This window comes from Cricetulus griseus, chromosome 4, assembly GCF_003668045.3.
Source record: "Cricetulus griseus strain 17A/GY chromosome 4, alternate assembly CriGri-PICRH-1.0, whole genome shotgun sequence".
Taxonomy (NCBI): Eukaryota; Metazoa; Chordata; class Mammalia; order Rodentia; family Cricetidae; genus Cricetulus; species Cricetulus griseus.
In genome coordinates this window covers 176944732-176962808 of record NC_048597.1, presented here as the reverse complement: position 1 = coordinate 176962808, position 18077 = coordinate 176944732, and the positions used below count along the sequence as shown (strand labels likewise).

General features: G+C 45.0%; 1 protein-coding gene and 2 pseudogenes across 2 annotated transcripts; 1 reads left to right on the top strand and 2 right to left on the bottom strand.

Annotated features, from left to right (window-relative positions):
- Positions 1 to 1223: 1223 nt before the first annotated feature.
- On the bottom strand, positions 1224 to 11352 carry Pdcd7 (programmed cell death 7). Of its 2 annotated transcripts, none has more exons than XM_027411330.2 (5): positions 10395 to 11351; positions 7238 to 7376; positions 4643 to 4879; positions 4309 to 4396; positions 1224 to 2313 (listed from the first exon to the last, which is right to left on the bottom strand). In XM_027411330.2, exons 1-5 carry the CDS (start codon positions 11280 to 11282, stop codon positions 2190 to 2192), a joined length of 1476 nt encoding a protein of 491 aa, XP_027267131.1. In that variant the 5' UTR covers positions 11283 to 11351; the 3' UTR covers positions 1224 to 2189. The 2 variants fall into 2 exon arrangements, with proteins under 2 accessions (XP_027267131.1, XP_027267132.1); XM_027411331.2 differs by lacking the exon at positions 1224 to 2313 and adding an exon at positions 2340 to 3288 and having other exon boundaries at positions 10395 to 11352.
- A 3782-nt stretch (positions 11353 to 15134) lies between these two features.
- LOC100774982 lies at positions 15135 to 15558 on the bottom strand (annotated as a pseudogene).
- A 594-nt stretch (positions 15559 to 16152) lies between these two features.
- LOC100753649 lies at positions 16153 to 17474 on the top strand (annotated as a pseudogene).
- The last annotated feature ends 603 nt before the right edge of the window (positions 17475 to 18077 follow it).

Here is an 18077-nt window from a genome sequence, read left to right as displayed (position 1 = left end):
TGGGATATGCATATTCTTTTTTTCATATAGAATATAATTAATCTGGGGCTGGAGCAATGGCTTAGTGGCTAAAAAGCACTGGCTGCTCTTCCAGAGGATCTGGGTTTGATCCCCAGCACCCATATGGTGGCTCAGAACCATCTATAACTCCAATCCCAAGGGATCAGACTCTTTTCTGCCTGTGGCACCAGGCATGCATGTAGTATACAGACATACATGCAAGCCCAATGCCTTACACATAAAATAATAAAAATATCTCTAAGTATAAAATAAACAATTACTTAACTTTCTGATTAATTTTGAATTTTATTTCTCCACTTGATTGAACATTGATGTTTAACATATGGAGAAATTTAGGTAATAAGTAAAAAAATCCAAAAAACCCAAATCAGTAAAGGGCTGGAGGCTCAACAGAATTATAGATGCAAATTCTGTTCATTGAAAAGGCTAAGAAATGACCAAGGATTGGGGGTGTAGTCAAGGGTACATCACTCACCTGTGTCTTTCTAAGCCTGGAAAGAAACAGTGGCTACTGCTACAACTTACAAGCAGGCAATATACCAGGAAACAAAAGCTGAACAAAAATAATGCTCTCTTTATAAGAACCTTGCCTGCACCAAATATAGATCAGAAACAGCTTCTTTCCAACTAGAGTTCCACACCTCCTTTTCTGGTTCAGTTGCTGAATCTCCCCAGTCCCTGCCCATCAATGCTGGTATCCACGGCGATAAGGCCATCTCAACACAACTCATACAATCCATCTTCCACTGCTGCTCTTCCTGCAACTCATCTCAGGGCAAGAGGTGAAGAGTTCAAATGAAAAGGTGTACAGGCCTCTGTGGTCGGGGAGGCTAATTGTATCAGACCTTAGAACTCATGAACTCAGGCACACTGGGAAAAATAGCCTATCTCCTAGCTGTCCAATATGAAACAGCTCTATTCCCTAGGTGTACAGTAGAAGGCAATGTATATGCAACTACAAAAAGGGACAAAGGCATTAGTATATCACACCTAAGGGCTCTCAATTCTACATCATTCCCAAAGTTGATGGTGATCCTTCTTGCTATCCACAGTCAGATTTTACAGCCAAAGTATGTGTTTAAAATCATTTTTCTGCAGCAAACACCTATTTATTAAATTTGAACTTTGGAGTGAAATGCTTTAGCAATGTGAAGATGAAATGTGTTAAATGATTCAAGAGAGAATAAATCAGGGGCAAAAGCTCAAATTAAAAAGTGAAAATGGTATTTATTTAGCTTTTAGGAAATTAAATAACAAAAACCAGAATAAAGCAAAACAAAAACCATAACATGTCATATGACTGATCATGTCCCAAGCACAACAGCACTTATTAATGAATATAAAAAATAAAATTTACCATTTGTATTTGCTCTTTCCCCAACTTTTACTACATGGATATTTTTAGAAGCTTGAGCTAAAGAGGAGAAAAGAAGAATCCCAGAGCTACCATGTGACTGAGATTATGGTCTCATAGGGAAACACATTTCTATTGCTGGAGACCCACACAGTTAGATCCCTTGGAACTCTGGACTAGCACTTTCATGAGGAACACAGGCACTGTCTGTCAGAGCACCAGCCAATCTGGTCTGGCACTCGTCGGATTTTATAAGCTCTCCAGAGAACAAAAGTTCTAAGCTGTCAGCATTCCTGGCAGCCCAGTCTAATGCCACTGCCATCGTTCTCAGTAGCAGCCTCCCAACTGCACCAAACTGGGATTAACAGAACTGTAGGTCAAACTTTGACCTGGAAGCTGGAGGGCAGTTGGTAGAGGAAAATAAGGAGTAGTGCCTGCTAACTCTACTCCGTGAACATCTTCAAGGAGTAACCAAGTGTGCTGACTGTATTTACCCGCCAATTCAAAACAAGCCTAGAACAGATAAGTAGGCCACACTAGGCCAAGCCTCTCAAAACAGAGGCAGTTAGTGAGTGAAGGCCACTGCCCATGCTAATAACTTCAGTTCATCTAGGCCCTTTCCAGAAGAACCTTATCAACCTCCTGATTCAAGAGGTAACTCTGGCCAGGGCAGAGAATAGAGAGAAGCAGGACTTCCAGCTACAGCAATGCCGCATGAAGTTTAAGTTGTGCAGAAGACTACAGCGTGAGACGGCAGCATCACTGACATCTAGAGCTGCAGTGCTGGCCTGCTGGACCACACTCCTGGAGGGTCTTAATGAAGCTTAACGGCTGTTGCCCAGATGTCGTTGCTGGGGATCGGGGGAAGGACCCATCCTTGGGGAACGGAGTTGCCTTTAGGATGATCAGACGGCACCAGGTACTGATCCCAATCATGCCTTAATAAGAACATTACAGAACAATGTTTATTTCTGGTTTTCCCCAAGCAAGACACTCAGAAATTATATTTCATATCTAGGATACTGTTTTCAAATGACAGATGTACTAACCTGCTACAGAACTGGTTTTCTAGGAAGTATACCAAGGGTTACATTAATGTACACATTTAAGGAAAAACTAACTGTGCAGACAGCCAAACAGTGAATGTACAGTTAACCCTCATTATTTGTATATTCTGTATTTGTAATTTCTCTCTCTAAGACAGGGCTAGGGCTGACCTTGAACTCCTAATCCTCCTTTCTCCACTTCCCAAGTGTTAGGACTATAGGCATGAGCCACCACACTTGGTTATATTGGCAAATTTAAATCGTCCCATATGTGGCATTTTCATGGACAACCACAAATTCAGAGAGAAAAAAAAAATCTGTCACCATTCTGCTTTCTTCTTTTCAGCTCTTACAGTATAAATTAGCATCCTTTTCCTAGTTTACTCTGTGCCACAATTTTCAGTTTTGTGCTCCTTACTGGTGACCTTACTGTTTAAAATGCCACCCAAGTGGCCTGGTGAAGTGCTATTATTGCTAAGTGTGAGAGAATTGTGAGGCACCTTGTGGAGAAGATAATGTGCTCTACAGCTTTGTTGGACTCAGACTATAGTACCATCAGCCCTGATGCTATGCTTATAATCAATAGAATACATTATATTAGGTGTCATCAAACAGACACATGAAACAAGGTGGTGATCAGCTAATAAGAAGAGTTAAGACAAAGGCTGGAGAGATGGTTCAGCAGTTAAGAACACTGGCTGCTCTTACAGAGGATCCAGGTTTGACTTCCAGCATCCACATGATGGCTCACAACTGTCTATCACTCCAGTTCCAGAAAATCTGATGCCTTCTTCTGGACTCCACAGGCAACAGGCACACATATGGTACACAGACATACACTCAACCAAAATATCCAATCACGTAAAACTAAAAAAAAAAAAAAAAATCAAGACAAGAGGCTCAGCTGTCAGGAGCAATGTTCAGTATTCTGCGACTCAATATTCACATAACTTGAGCAAACACCCGTATCATCAAGAATATGTTTAAAGGCAAAAAACATACAGGCAAAAGTTAAAACTCTTCCTGAAAAATAAATGATAGGCCAGAAAATTCCTTCCCAAGATGCAGAAATTACAAGAGTGTTGGAAGGAACCTCGGTTCTTTTCTTTGAGACCCCTAGGTCCTAAGATATTTTAGCCTGGAAAACAACAAAATGCTGCTAGGCAACAAGTTTATACAGGCTGGAACATTTACTCATTTACTTCGTTTTTACCTCCTGACTACCCAAAAGTAGTAGGCAAGAGGCTTTGCTAAAGCTCAAAAGGCACACACTAGCCTACCATTTTCATTTTATAGGTGAGGGCATCATAACCCAGACAGCTGAGAATTACCCAGCTCCTGAGCAGCTGGTTCAGCTGACAGCATTGGGCTTTAACCCACAGGCACTCAGGCCTTAGCCTCTACAGGCAACTATTCAGGAAAAAAGGTTTCTCTTCCTGGGTTGATGTAACAGCAAAATAGAAAACAAGGCCAACTATGGTGATGCTGCCTTTAATCCCACCACTGAGGAGGTGGTAGCAAGTGGATCTCTGTGTTTAAGGATACCCTGGCCTACAGAACAGACACAGCTGAGTTTCTTTATCTGCTCAACTGGAGACACTGACTTCCAAGAATTAATGAGGACTTTTAAGATACCAGTGGCACTAGGTGTTGACACAAACCTTTAATCCCAGCACTTGGGAGGCAGACACAGGCATCTCTGAGTGTTCAAAGCCAGCCTGGTCTACAAAGTTACAAAGGGAAACCCTGTCTCAAAAAACAAACAAAATATCCTAGTGGCACTCTTCAAATTTGCCAATACCATGCACCCCGACAAGAGACCTCAAAGCATCTCATCAGGAGCTTACTGCTACCAAGCAAAGGGAGAGAAGAGGCTGCCCTTCTGACCTTATCTGAATGAGCGCAGGCAGGGAGTGCTCAGCCTGGAGGTAATACTGGCGGAATGGCTGCAGGAGGTGAGCAAGTGGGAACTCCTCTGAAAGAGAAAGGCATAACATGTCACCCTGCTTGCTGTTAGGAGTACAGTCTCAAGGCAGGTTACAAGGCGCCACTGATTATGACAACAGGATAACTTCATCTCCTCCGTAACTCTGACTTCCACCATATAGTTGAGAATCTCAACTTGTAGTCAGGACTTCCTTTCCACTTAAATTGGGTTTCTCACTATAAGAACTGTCAACTTAGATCTTTCCTCTGTCTCTACTAGCAAGGATAAACTTACCGGGATCTCCAAATAACTTGGACTCAATTTCTCGTTTCTGAAGTAAAAGTTTCTCTTTCTCTTTTCTCTGTTTCTTTTCTAATTCTCTTTTCCTCTCTTCTTCCTGTTCTCCTTCCAGCATAACTCGGAGGGCTCTCTCTTCAGCTTCATACAGTTCAGAGCGCTTTTTAATGAGTTTTCTCAGCCGCTGAAGATGGTGCTCAAAAGTTTCATCTGCTGAGGCAGGAGGACAGACCCCTGTGCAAAAAAAAGCAAATGGAGTTTCTTTTGCCTCTATATTCCCAGGCAGAGAGCTCTAGGGCTGCAGCTTTCATGAGTTACTCATACTGGGTTGGGCTTTTCAGTGATACAGCTGCCTTCGAGTCCCCCATGCTCCTGTAAGTCATTCCCTCACTACACTGTGTAAGCTACCCCATCAAACTCACTGGTTCAGTTAGACTTGGGTGGAACTGGTCTATCATCAGTGTCCTATCTGGAGCAATTACCCAAGACTGAACTCAAATATCCCCAGTAAAGGTCCTAAGAGGCAGAATGTTGTCAAACAGCTGAGGAGAGGAGGATCCTCATTGAAGGATGTAGGATGGTGCATCTATCTGCATTTGGCTTTGAAGTGCAGTGAGATCTTAAAATGGCCAACGGATGGGACTCAAGACTTCCAGACAAACAGACCAGCAAGAGCAGACTGAGGCAAGTCAGGAAGGCAGGACTAAGTACTTCCAGAAAACCAACCCAGATGGAATAAACATCTCCGAGGAGGCTTTGGTTGCCCGGCTCAAGTGCCGGGTTCCCTCCAGAGGGCAAGGGCAATCTGTGGAGATCTAAGACCAAAGGTAACATGAGGAAAGCTCAGGACATCCATACTCCAGGCCCTGTCCAGTCATTTAATTCCTTTCCAAAAGCACTAGTTCAGGTTTAAAATGCATCTGCAGGAGCAAGCATGTTTTCAGCTTGTTCTGGAGAGGCAAGTAAGGGATAAAGGTTTGGCATATGGCAAAGGTTCAGCTACAACAGAACAGACCTATACAAAAGTGTAGTGCTTTCCACACCTACCTCTCTTTGCAATTGTGACTACCAAGGATGCCTTAGTCACTGTTCTATTGCTGTGATAAGACACCAAGACCAAGACAACTTATAAAAGAAAGCATTTAATTTGGGGTTGCTTATAGTTTCAGAGGGTTAGAGTCTATGACAATCAATGTGGGGAGTATGGTGGCAGGCAGGCAGGCAGGCAGGCAGGCAGGCAGGCATGGTGCTTGAGTGGTAGCTGAGAGTGTATGTCCTGATCCACAAGCATGAGGCAGAGAGTTAACTGGGAATGGTATGAACTTTAGAAACCTAAAAGGTTTCAAAACCCCCCCCAAGATACACCTCCGAATCTTTCCCAAACAATTCCACTAACTGGGGACCAAGCACTCAAATATCAAGAGTCTGTGGTAGCCATTCTTAAACCACCACAAGGGGCTAAACATTTTTCTGAAGCTTTGTGCTTCAGAATTTCAAAGTCAGAAAGTAGCACACACCCACAATTGAAGAACTCATGTGGTGGAGGCAAAAGGATCAGCAGTTCAAGGTCCACCTTGGTTGCTACATATTAAGTGTGAGGCCAATCTAGGCTCCACAAAAACAAGACAGCCAGATGTAGTGGTGCATAACTTTAATCCCACACTTAGGAGGTAAAGTCAGGTGGATTTCTGTGAATGTGAGGTCAGACTAGTCTAGACATATAATGAGCTCCAGGTCAGACAAGGCTAAATATTGAAACCTTATCTAAAAACAGGCAGAGGCAGAGAGGCAGAGAGGCAGAGGCAGAGAGGCAGGTAAATATAGAGCCAGCCTGGTCTACAAAGTGAGTTCCAGAACAGCCAGAGTTACACAGAGAAACCCTGCCCCTAAAAGCCAAATTAATTAACTAATTAATGAATTATTCTAGCACAATATAATACTAAAATGTAGGAATTTAGTATTTGTAGCCTGAGGGATTACAGTATAAAAACCATTGAAATCATCTTTGTTTGGGGATACAGAGATGATTCAGTAGTTAGGAGCACTTGTTGCTCTTGAAGAAGACCCATTTGGTTCCCAGCACCCATGTGATGCCTTACAACCATCTGTAACTCCAGTTCCAGGGTATCGACACCCTCTTCTGATCTCCAGAGATCACCTTTAATCCCAACACTTGGGAGGCAGAGGCAGGCAGACCTCTATGAGTTTGAGGCCAGCCTGGTCTACAGAGTGAGTTCTAGGACAGGCTCCAAAGTCATAGAGAAACCCTGTCCCAAAAAACAAATAAAATTTTTTTTTGTAAGCCAACCATGGTGACCTGTGATCTCTACAATAAAAATGCTGAGGCAGGACAACTGTCACAAGTTCAAAGCCAGCATGGACAGCAGAGCTGAGATTCTATCTACAAGAAAGAAACAAAAGATGAAAAATAAAGGTAAGAAAAGGAGAGTGCACTCCTACCACTGTATCTGGGATGGGGAGGTACTAGGATAAAGGAAGAGGAGAAGGAGGAGGAGGAGGAGGAAGAAGAGGAGGAGGAGGAGGAGGAGGAGGAAGGAGACAAAGAAAGTAAAAATGCAAAGCCGTATTTACCTTTCCTTGCAGCAGCTTCTTTCCTCAGTTTCCTCAGTTTCTCAAGAGCACGCAGAATGTCCACCATTCTTTTAGTGTCTGACTGTTTTTTCCTTACTTCAGATAAGACCCCATCAGCAGCCGCTTTGAGTTCCTGTTCCTGAAGGGAAAAAATGCCACAAGAACTTGTATTAGACTTTCCTGGAGGTAAGCTTCAGATGATCAGACCACCACAACAGACCAATGAGTCTGTATTTCTATTTCCCAGGCCTGGCACACTACAGTGGTTCTGTCAAGGACTTAGTTATACAACCATGTCGCTGCTTTGTTTGCTGAGACTGCCCCTTATGGGCCCCATGCTGGCCTTGACTGAACTCCCTATCTTCTTACCTCAGACTCCCACTGATGTTTTCTACCTCTCCTAGCTGATCATACAGCCTTCTCCCCCTTTTTGATTTTGTTTTATTTCTAAAAGATTGTCTTACTCTGTAGCCCAGACTGGCTTCAAACTGCAGCATTCCACCTGGCTCAGACTCCTAGGTACTGAAATCACAGATGTGAACCACCACGCCCTGCTCCATATAACCTTAGAGGGGAACCTCTCCTCTCAGCAGCTTCAATACCTGTACGGAGCTCTTGTTTCTCAGTGTTTCAGGTGTGGTCCAGGAGTGCCTTCGTCTAATTTACCTTTCAAGCTGAAGTTCTATTAAGAATACAAATTAACAGACCTATCAAGCCCTGGAGCTCAAGCAAGTAAGCAACACTTCTCCAAGGATTCTTCATCAGCTCTTGCCTCAAGGTTCCTGCCATGTTTGAATTCCTTCCCTGACTGCCTTTAATGATGAACTGGGATGTGGAAGTGGAAGTAAAATAAACACTTTCCATTCCAAGTTGCTTTTGGTAAAGCGTTTCATCACAGCAACAGAAACCCTCACTAAGACAAAAGTGTTAGGCTGGGAGTTGGCGGCACACGCCTTTAGTCCCAGCACTCGGGAGACAGAGGCAGGCTGATATCTGTGAGTGAAAGGCCAGCCTAGTCTCCAGAGTGAGTGCCAGGATAGGCTCCAAAACTACACAGAGAAACCCTGTCTCGAAAACCAAAAAAAAAAAAAAAAAAAAAAAGACAAAAGGGTTAGCTGTTTGTGGAGAGTAGAGAAGCAACAGGACCCTTAGCACTGCCAACAAGACCTGAACAATGACACCAACAGATGTGCTAGCATGGAAAGGAGAAAACCCCAAAATCCTCAACTCTAAGCAACTGGGGAATGCTCAGAGCAAGAGAAATGGTCTTCCCCAGGGACTAACAGCTCAATTCATTATCTGATACCAAGTGGTCAGCCCTGATACATATATATGGGACTGATCAGGTTGCATTTATGTATATATGTAACAAATAAATCAAGAAAAAGAGGCCATGAATTCGAAAGAGAACAAAGGAGGTACATGGGAGAGATTGGAGGGAAGAAATGGGAAAAGGGAAATGATGTAATTACATTTTCAAAAATAATAAAATATATATTATAAAAAAAAGCAGCAGTGGGGCTGGAGAGATGGCTCAGCAGTTAAGAACACTTGTCACTCTTTCAGAGGACCAGGGTACAATTCCCAGCACCCATATAGTGGTTCACAATCATCTGTAACTCCAGTTCCAGGGGATCCAATGTCCTCTTCTGACCACCATGGGCACCAGACACACAAACATGTACACAAAACACTCGAGTAAAACACAATGAACAAATCTAAAATAATAATAACACCATTCAAAGGTAATGAGGATGTCTTCAACCGACATTTGGCAAATCCTTTCTCCCTGGCTCTACTGAAGATCATGAGATAAACAAGCTTGGAAAGCAGACAACCTAGGCTTAAGTCTGAAATAATATTGGTACAAACTGTGTGACTGTTGTCAAGTTAACTGCTTTAGGTCTCAATCTGTAAAATCAGGGTAATAAATTTCTCAGAGTTGTATGCAGAACATTAGTGTAGTGTCTACTATGGATATAAGTGCTGAACTGGGGTGAGGAAGGCAAGCACAGCAAACAGCGTAGCATCCAGGGAAACCACCGTACTTGGGTTATGCACACTCTGCTCTTACACTAAGTTACTTGGCAGCCAAGCTCCTGTGCCCTCTCCAATCAATGCACCCAGCAGCCTCAGACCTCCATCTTTACATATACTCCTCACTAAACAATGGAACAGGTTTCTTCTCCCCATAATGAACATTGAACTTGGACAGTTTCTATTCAAACATACTCCCAATACAACCTACTAGCCTGAACTGGTTTTTGGTGAATGCACAGTAAGGGAAAAGGTAAACCTGTGTCTAAGTAAACTTTTAGAGACAGTAACCTACTTAACATCTTATGCCTATGCACAATGGGAAGTGCTTATGACTAAAATCAAATGCATTATGGGAAGAAGCATACACAGCAGAAAAGATGACAAGGGCTAACCTCACAATCAAATCAGAGAGCCATCCTCATTAAACACATTAGGAACCAAATTCCTCCTCTTTAACCCCTCAAAAGGCAGAGCCAAAAAACAACCACAGACTTTGAGTATCTTCTCTCGTGTGGGCCCTATGGCTGCCAATCTTGATAGTGTACTCCTTTCTAATCTGTACTTACTATTTGCTTTGTTTTTTGAATAAAGTTTTCTTGCTAAGTTTGCAATTCTTCGTGAACCCTTATTTTAATCATCTGAATAAGAGGTCAAGTACCTGGAAACTCCTGGGCAAGACAGACTCATACCACCCCAACACACAGGGACTCGTAGTTTCAAAGTCATAAACAAATGAATCCCGGGGACAAACTATTAATCTCATCAGCTGATTAGACTATAAAGATCTAGCGGTGTGGCCCAAGTCCTCTAAATTTGGATGCTCAGGACAGTATAACTCATAATACGAAGACCGGTTAGAACTGAACATCAGTTAGAGGATCTAACTTTGAAGCAGGGGACAGGAGGTGTCTTCCCAGAAATGCACCAGTGTGAACCTGTCAGGTGTTTACGGAACTTCATAGTGTACGTTCTAGAGTTTTGTGTACCACACATCATCAAAACGGAATACAGAGCAAAGAGGTGGGAAAGGCTAGCTTTCACGGGTAAGTATCCAAGCTAACCAGCACGCAGATTCAGGTGCCAGTCACCACCGCTCCAACTGCACAGTAGTTCTCACCCGCTTCTTTTCCTCCACTTCCTGCACACACTTCACCCTCCAGCGGTCAATCTCCTGCTCCCTTTCCGTGGCCTGCGCGGCCTCCGCCTCCCGCTCAGCCTCGCGTTCCCGGGCCCTCTCACGAAGCCGCAACCGGCGGCGCCGGACCCTCTTCAGCCTCCGTCGCGCCTCGCCCACATAGGCGGCCTGGGCCAGCGGCTGCAGCCGCTCGGCTAGCTCTGCTCGCAGTGGCTCCGCCTGAGCGTGTAGCGAGGCCCAGGCCGCTCCGTCGGTCTCGGCCTCGCGCAGGGACTGGCCCAGGCTGCGTAGCCGCCGCACCAGGCGCAAAGCGGCGCGCAATCGCGCGCGCACCTCGCCCAGGCTAGGCCCGACGGGTGTGCGCGGGGGGCCGGGGCCGGGGCCGCCTGGCCGCCGAGGGTTCCCGAACACCGCCTCCAGCCACTGCCGGTCGCGCAGGCGCTGCAGGGCCGCGTCCCCGAGCACGTCGGGCGGCGGCGGCGCCTCAGCCCAGCGCGGGCTCCAGGGAGGCCCGGGGCCTGGAGGCGGTGGCCGCGGACGCTCGCCGGCGTCGGGCCCCGGGAAGGGCCGGCACTGCGGCGGCGGCGGCGGCAGCGGCGGCGGAGGCACCGGAAAGAAGGAGCCACTGCTGCCGCCGCCGCCGCCGCCGCGCCTCCGCGGAGGCCTCGGCCGGGGCGGGGGCTGCAGTGCCAGCGGAGGCTGGAGGAAGGGGGCGGCTGCCCCGGGGAAGGGGCCGGGCCGCTGGGGAAGAGGCGGCGGGAAAGCCGGGGAGGGCAGCGGCGGGGGCGGACAGCCGAACGGAGCGGAAGGCGGTGGCTGCGGGGGCGGCGGCCCTTGGCGGCCCGGGGCGAAGAAGGGTGGCAGGGCCATGTCTGTAGCGCAGCGGCTGCGAGCTGGGTGACAGCAGCCTGTGTGGTTCTGTACGCTAGTTCCGGGAGGAAGTGACGTCCCACAACGCGACTCCCCAGCTTCACCCGCCTCCCGGAAGTGCGTCGTGCTGCAGTATTTTGGTTCAGTCTCAAGTCCTGTCTTTTTTTTTTTCTTTTGGTTTTTCGAGACAGAGAACTTTGGAGGCTGTCCTGGAACTAGCTCTGGTAGACCAGGCTGATCTCGAACTCACAGAGATCCTCTGCCTCTGCCTCTGCCTCTGCCTCCCAAGAGCTGGGACTAAAGGCGTGCGCCACCACCGCCCGGCTAGTCCTGTCTTTTTTGGACGTTCTAGGTGAGGGACTACAGAAACACAGCCTGAGGTTTCGGCTAAGATATGAAAGACAAGAAGGAGTTAACTATGAGAGAGGAACACCGTTTAGATGGAAACAGCATGTACTAGTAATTTGTAGTATGTCTGTTGGGGTCTGAAAGAACACAGAAACACTAAGGGAAGTTTGGCGATCTTTGGGAGATGGACAGGTTTAGTGTTCTGGTTGCCACATGGGGGTTTCGTTTGTTTGTTTTGCTTTTGGTGGTTTTGTTTTGTTTTTTATTTATTTTTATTTATTTTTTTTTTGGTTTTTTCGAGACAGGGTTTCACTGTGTAGCTTTGGAGCCTGTCCTGGAACTCGCTCTTGTAGACCAGGCTGGTCTCGAACTCACAGAGATCCTCCTGCCTCTGCCTCCCGAGTGCTGGGATTAAAGGCGTGCGCCACCACCGCCCGGCGGTTTTGGTTTTTGTTGTTGCTTCGAGACAGGGTTTCTCTGTGAAACTCTGGCTGTTCTGGAACTCAGGAAGACAGAAGAGGGCTTAGGGACCTATTGGACCTGGAGTTCCCGGCAGTTGTGAATCATTTGGCATAGGTGCTGGATATTGAACTCTGCAATCGCTCTTAACTTCTGAGTCATCTCTTGGTTCCAAACGTATTTTTGGAGATTTGCTCATCTATCCAAGTTTTGTTAGCACTATTCCTGACATGATCCTATAATATGGATATACACTTTATTTAATCATTTTTCTGAATGATTTCTTTATTTCAAATGTTGATGAGTAAAGCTGCTGCTTTTTTGGTGTGCGTGCGCTGGGGGGGGGGGGTTCGAGACAGGGCTTCTCTGTGGCTTTGGAGGCTGTCCTGGAACTAGCTCTTGTAGACCAGGCTGGTCTAGAACTCACAGAGATCCGCCTACCTCTGCCTCTCGAGTGCTGGGATTAAAGGTGTGCGCCACAACCTCCAGGCAAGCTGCTGCCTTTTTAGCATCAAATTTCTTCATGAACATGAATAGCATTTTGTATTAGTTTGCAAAAATTCTCACCTTCCAAGTTCTTCACTGCTGCTTTACCTGTCCAATCCATTGCAGCCAAAGTGGCTTTTAAATTAAATGGCATTTCTCTGTACAAAACCTACCAGCAGCTTCTTAGAGCCAAATAAATAAATTGGGGGAGGGGGAGGGGGTGACTGGAGAGCTGGCTTAGTGGTTAAGAAACTTAGCTGGAGCTGGGCAGTGGTGGTGCACGCCTTTAATCCTAAAACTCAGGAGGCAGAAGCAGGAGGATCGAAGTGAGTTCAATGCCAGCTTGGTCTACAGAGTGACTCCCAGGACGTCAAGGTCTGTTACACAGAGAACCCTGTCTCAAAAAAAACAAACAACACTAGGTGGTCTTCCAGAGGTCCTGAATTCAATTCCCAGCAACTACATGACGGTTCACAACCATCTGTAATGACATCTGGTACCCTCTTCTGACCTGCAGGGATATATGCAGAAAGAACACTGTATACATAGATAATTAAAAGTCTTGCTGGGCGGTGGTGGTGCACACCTTTAGTCCTAGCACTCAGGAGGCAGAGGCAGGCAGATCTCTGTGAGTTCGAGGCCAGCCTGGTCTACAGAGTGAGTTCCAGGACACCTCCAAAGCTACAGAGAAACCCTGTCTTGAAATAACCATAAGTAAATAATAAATAAACAAATCTTGAAAAAAAATTGGGCTGGGCGTTGGTGGCACATGCCTTTAATCCCAGCACTAGGGAGGCAGAGGCAGGAGGATCACTGTGAGTTTGAGGCCAGCCTGGTCTACAGAGCGAATGCCAGGATAGGCTCCAAAGCCACAGTGAAACCCTATCTCGAAAACAAAAAAAAAAAAGAAGAAAGAAAAAAAGAAAAAAACTGGAAGCGGTAGACTTCCAAAACTTTTAGTTTTGCTATGGAGAACAAACTAACAGATGGGAGAGACATGGGACATGGGTTCAAGGAAGTCTTCTTTGCTTGCTTTGCTTGTTTTCAAAACAGGGTTTTTCTATATAGCTCTGACTGTCCTGGAACTCACTATGTAGAGCAGGCTGGCCTCGAACCAGAAGATCTGCCTGCCTCTGCCTCAAGTGCTGGGATTAAAGCTGTTTACCACCACCAACTGGCTTATTTGCATCGTGTGTGTGTGTGTGTGTGTGTGTGTGTGTGTGTGTGTGTGTGTGTGTGTAGGTGATATTGTAATTTGATGGAGGTCAGAGGACTAGTGGGAATTGGCTCCCTTCTTCCATCACTTGGATCCTAGGGACTTAACTAGGGCTGGCTGCAGGCACATATACCCTCGGAGCCATCTGGATGGCCCGCTTTGTTTTTATATACTCATGGCACCTGACCTGGAAAATATATGAAAACTGGTAAGACAGAGGGGCACACACTAAAGAAATGTTATAAAGTAAGTTTCCAGCCATTGTGCTTCCATTTATTTGCTCAGAGCCTGCACTTCTCAAGAATATAAAAATGTACATCTAATCATGTCTAACTCTGAGTTGAAACTTTTAATCTCATTTACTTTCTGTAAAAACAAATGAACACTTAACCTGTCCTCCAAGGATTTTTTTGTTTTGTTTTTGAGACAGGGCCTCACTATGTAACCCTTGGTTGGCCTAAAACTGTAGGTAGACCAGGCTGGCTTTGAACTCACAGAAATCTGCCTTCCTCTGCCTGGGTTAAAGATGTGAACTACCATGCCTGTCACACATACAAGGTTCTGGCTGGCTTGTTTTAGAAACAAGAGTCTTAGCTGTCCCCAATCTCAAGACAATTTTCCTGCCTCAGCCCTTTGAGTGCAGAGATTATAGGCATAAATCACCACACCGAGATAGACTTTTTAAATGTAGAGACAACTAAATATACGGAGCACTATAGTAGCTGCTGGCTGAAATAAACAAATGGCACTTTGTGTTCATTTTGGTAAACTTACAGCATAGCTAGAAAGACATAGGTAGGCTTGGGAGGTTTGCTAAAGGAAAGAATACTTAGGTGCTACTACAATGTCTCACAAGGTAAGAGACAGTGTCAGAGACAGGAACAAAAGGCCTAAAGTCTTTCGGGAATTAAAGGGTGTAGGGAGACACCCTAGCCCCGCCCAATAGTCCTGGGACAGGTACCAGGTGGACCCGGGACTCGCCCATAAGGGCGTGGTGAAGGAAAGCCGGGGTGACATAAGGGAGCTTCTTAAGGGGCTGCATGTGGGGACCCGGGCCTTTTTGTTCTGGCCGCGCTTGCTGGGTTCTATAACCTAGCTCTGGCCTGTGTTTTGCCTTGGTGTCTTCTTGAATAAAGAGACTTTAAACAAAAGGGTGTTGTGCATTGTTTTGGCTCTTTAGTCTTTTTGTGTGATGGGTCACCGAGCTCCCAAATAAATCACCCACAGAGGTTTACTATTATTTATGAATGGCCAGCCTTAGCTTGGCGTTTCTACCCAGCTTTTATCTTAAATTATCTCATCTACCTTTTGCCTCTGGGCTTTTACATTTTCTTTTTCTTTTTTGATTTAATAAAGTTTTATTTTTCCAAATGTACAGCTGATTGAACCTGTTTATGCATCTTCACCAGCAGCTGGGGCAACTCCACCCTTTGTGTTTCTGGTGTAAATTACTTGGGCTCTGTGCTTTGAAACCAGCTTGATAAGCCCTTTACTGAGTAGCTCCTGAAGGGCTGCCCTGGCCAAGGAACCTCGAATCTACAGTCTCTCAGAGACCACAGCTGGAATAATTGGGTACTTCCTTAGAGAGTTTGTCATATGTAGCTTTGTCAAACAGGACTAGATTGTTGAGCTTGTCCCAAACTTTGCCTTTGGACCACTTCTTTTTGGCCTTGCCACCATACTTATTTACTGGGTCTTTGTCTTTCTTGGCCAACTTCCCGGCATCTTCTTCTTGTCATCCTTAGGCGGCATGATGAAGCTCAGAGAGGGGCGAAGACCACTGCAGCCTCCACTAAGATGTCTGCTTTTACATTTTCTTACTGCTGTCTATCTTACTTTACTCTTACTCCGTGTCCTGCTGTGTAGCTGGGTGGCTGATACCTAATATCCTCCTCCCCTTGTTCTCTCATTGCTCCCCGTTTCCTTGTTTCTCCTCCTATTTATCCTTTCTGCCTGCCAGCCCTGCCTATCCTTGCTGCTGCCTCACTATTGGCCATTCAGCTCTTTATTAGGACCATGAGGTGTTTTAGACAGGCACAGTATCACAGCTTCACATAGTTGAACAAATGCAGCACAAACAAAAGTCACACACCTTAAAATATTCTACCACAAAAAAAAGAATTACCCGACCCAAATTATTTGTGGAGTGATTACCAGTTTTCTGGTAACAGGGAGTGTTCAGTTTAAAGACTGGTGAAGAAAGTAGTCACAGATGATGGGGTATGAGTTCCAATGTCTTAAGCTGATGAGGAGTGAGAATGTTAAATGGGCATCTTAGGTGTGGTGACAGGGATTTTTTTTTTTTTTTAAATGGAGTCACCTGCTCCTGCCACCACCCAGGGAGAAGGAGCCCAAGTGGGGATGACCCAGCCTACTTTCCTTCCTCCGCGGCCCCCAGATGCTCCCCCATCAACTACCAGCTGCCACAATCCCCACCCTGGGCCCCACATCCCCAGGTTAGGGGGCTGAGCCCCAATCCCATAGACCCCAAGGATCCTGACAGGGTCACCATTTGCAGCAAGACATGGCAGAAGGAGGAAATGATATTCATTGGTGATTTTTGCAGGTGAAAAGGAACAGTAAATAATGTAAACTAACAAAATCCAAACATAGCAGAAAATACAATGTTTACAGCACCTTCCAGAGTCAGGAGCCAGAATCTGACTTCTTGAAAGGCTTATAAATACATTATAAACAAAATTAAGTGATTACCCCAGAAAAATACTTATGTGTTTTTTTAATATAATGATGAAACAATAAATTATGGGAAATCAGTGAAAAGGACAAAATACCAAAATACTATAACCTGAAAGAGGAAGATGGAAGGCATAGAGAGCCTACTATATAATCACTACAACACAGCTGCCAGTCTTTAGGAGATTGATTTAATTAATGGTAGAGGCCAGTCCATGAGAATATTTGCAATGCTCACACCTATCATATCAATTCAAATTTCCAACAATAGTGATTATGAAACTTACCTGCAGATGATTTGTGGAATAATTTCTGGCATCTGGAAATTACAGACAAGAGTTTTAATATTGCGGCTATCAAACCAGGCAATGTGAAAAAGCTCAGGTGTTAACAGCAGCACAATTCTATCCCAACAGCTGAACACATCTGTTTACAGCAGCAGTAAGGAACCATATTAGGTTATGTGACATAAGGGCATCTGCACTCTGTGACATGCATTCTAAATCCTGAAAGAACTGAAGGACTTAACAACAGGCTATTCTTTTCTGAAATCATATCCTCTATTTCTGATATAAAGTTCAGCAATAGGGGTTGCTAAATGATGACTAGAGAAGCAGTCAGAATTTGGGGCTTGAATAGAAAAACAGGCCAGTGGAGACATGCTCCATTGCTCACTGTAAAAACTGCACATTGGGCAAATATGAATGTTAGTGGGATGAATCTTACAGTGTTGGCATGATGGCATGGTGCTATACTTTCTTCAGAATGACAGAAACACAAAACACAATAAAACCCTAGAAGCATCACAAAAAAACAAAGCTTCATATAGCTTTGAAGACATGTAAAGTCTGTGCAATCGGCAAGTGAAAGATGAAATAAGTGTTGACAGCCTAGACTTCAACAAGAAAATCCTTCAAATAGCCTGGCATTCCAAGGAAAACATGATTGCTGTATTGACTATAATCCATATATACTTCAATACAAAGTAAATTAGGTGGGCGTTCCTAGCAGAGGAGTCACTTCCTGCTCAGTGCAATGCAACAGCCCACTGTGCCATTCTACAACACACTTGGGAGCCACATGGAGAAAGCTGTATAGCTGCATCATGGGCTGTTCTCAATGTCTGCTGGCCATTTAGGGGAGGGCAGGGAACTTTTAATGACTTCTTTCCTGGTAGACTAGAATGTGTTGGCACTGATGTATTACACTTTTTATGCCTTCTGTTGTAATGTCATTAAACGCAGTGTACACCTTCAGTCAGGCTTTGGGACTTAATAATGTATCTTTAATTTTCATTTGTGGGGTACACTCCTTCCTTTTACAATTAAACACAGCTCATTCTTACAGCGGATTGAAGCATTTTCTCTCTCTGACCTTGATTCCTTCCTTCCAGGATCCCTTACTCTTGCATTTTCTACCTGGCCTTGGTGGTGTGTGTGTGTGTATATATATATATATATATATATATATTAAAGTAAATATATATATATTAAAGTAACAAAAGCAATCAAAATGGGTAATGGGTGTTTTATGAACAAGTGTTTTACTAAGAGTTGAAATATGGGTGACCAACCATGGGCCTGCAGGAAATA

What these genes read in the sequence shown, in the direction of transcription:
- Pdcd7 (XM_027411330.2), bottom strand. Translation starts at nt 11,282, where the DNA reads ATGGCCCTGCCACCCTTCTTCGCCCCGGGCCGCCAAGGGCCGCCGCCC. An exon ending in AAGTGGAGGAAAAGAAGCGG is followed by an intron (nt 7,377 to 10,394) that starts GTGAGAACTACT and finishes TTTTCCCTTCAG; the next exon opens with GAACAGGAACTCAAAGCGGC. An exon ending in CAAGTTATTTGGAGATCCCG is followed by an intron (nt 4,397 to 4,642) that starts GTAAGTTTATCC and finishes TTTCTCTTTCAG; the next exon opens with AGGAGTTCCCACTTGCTCAC.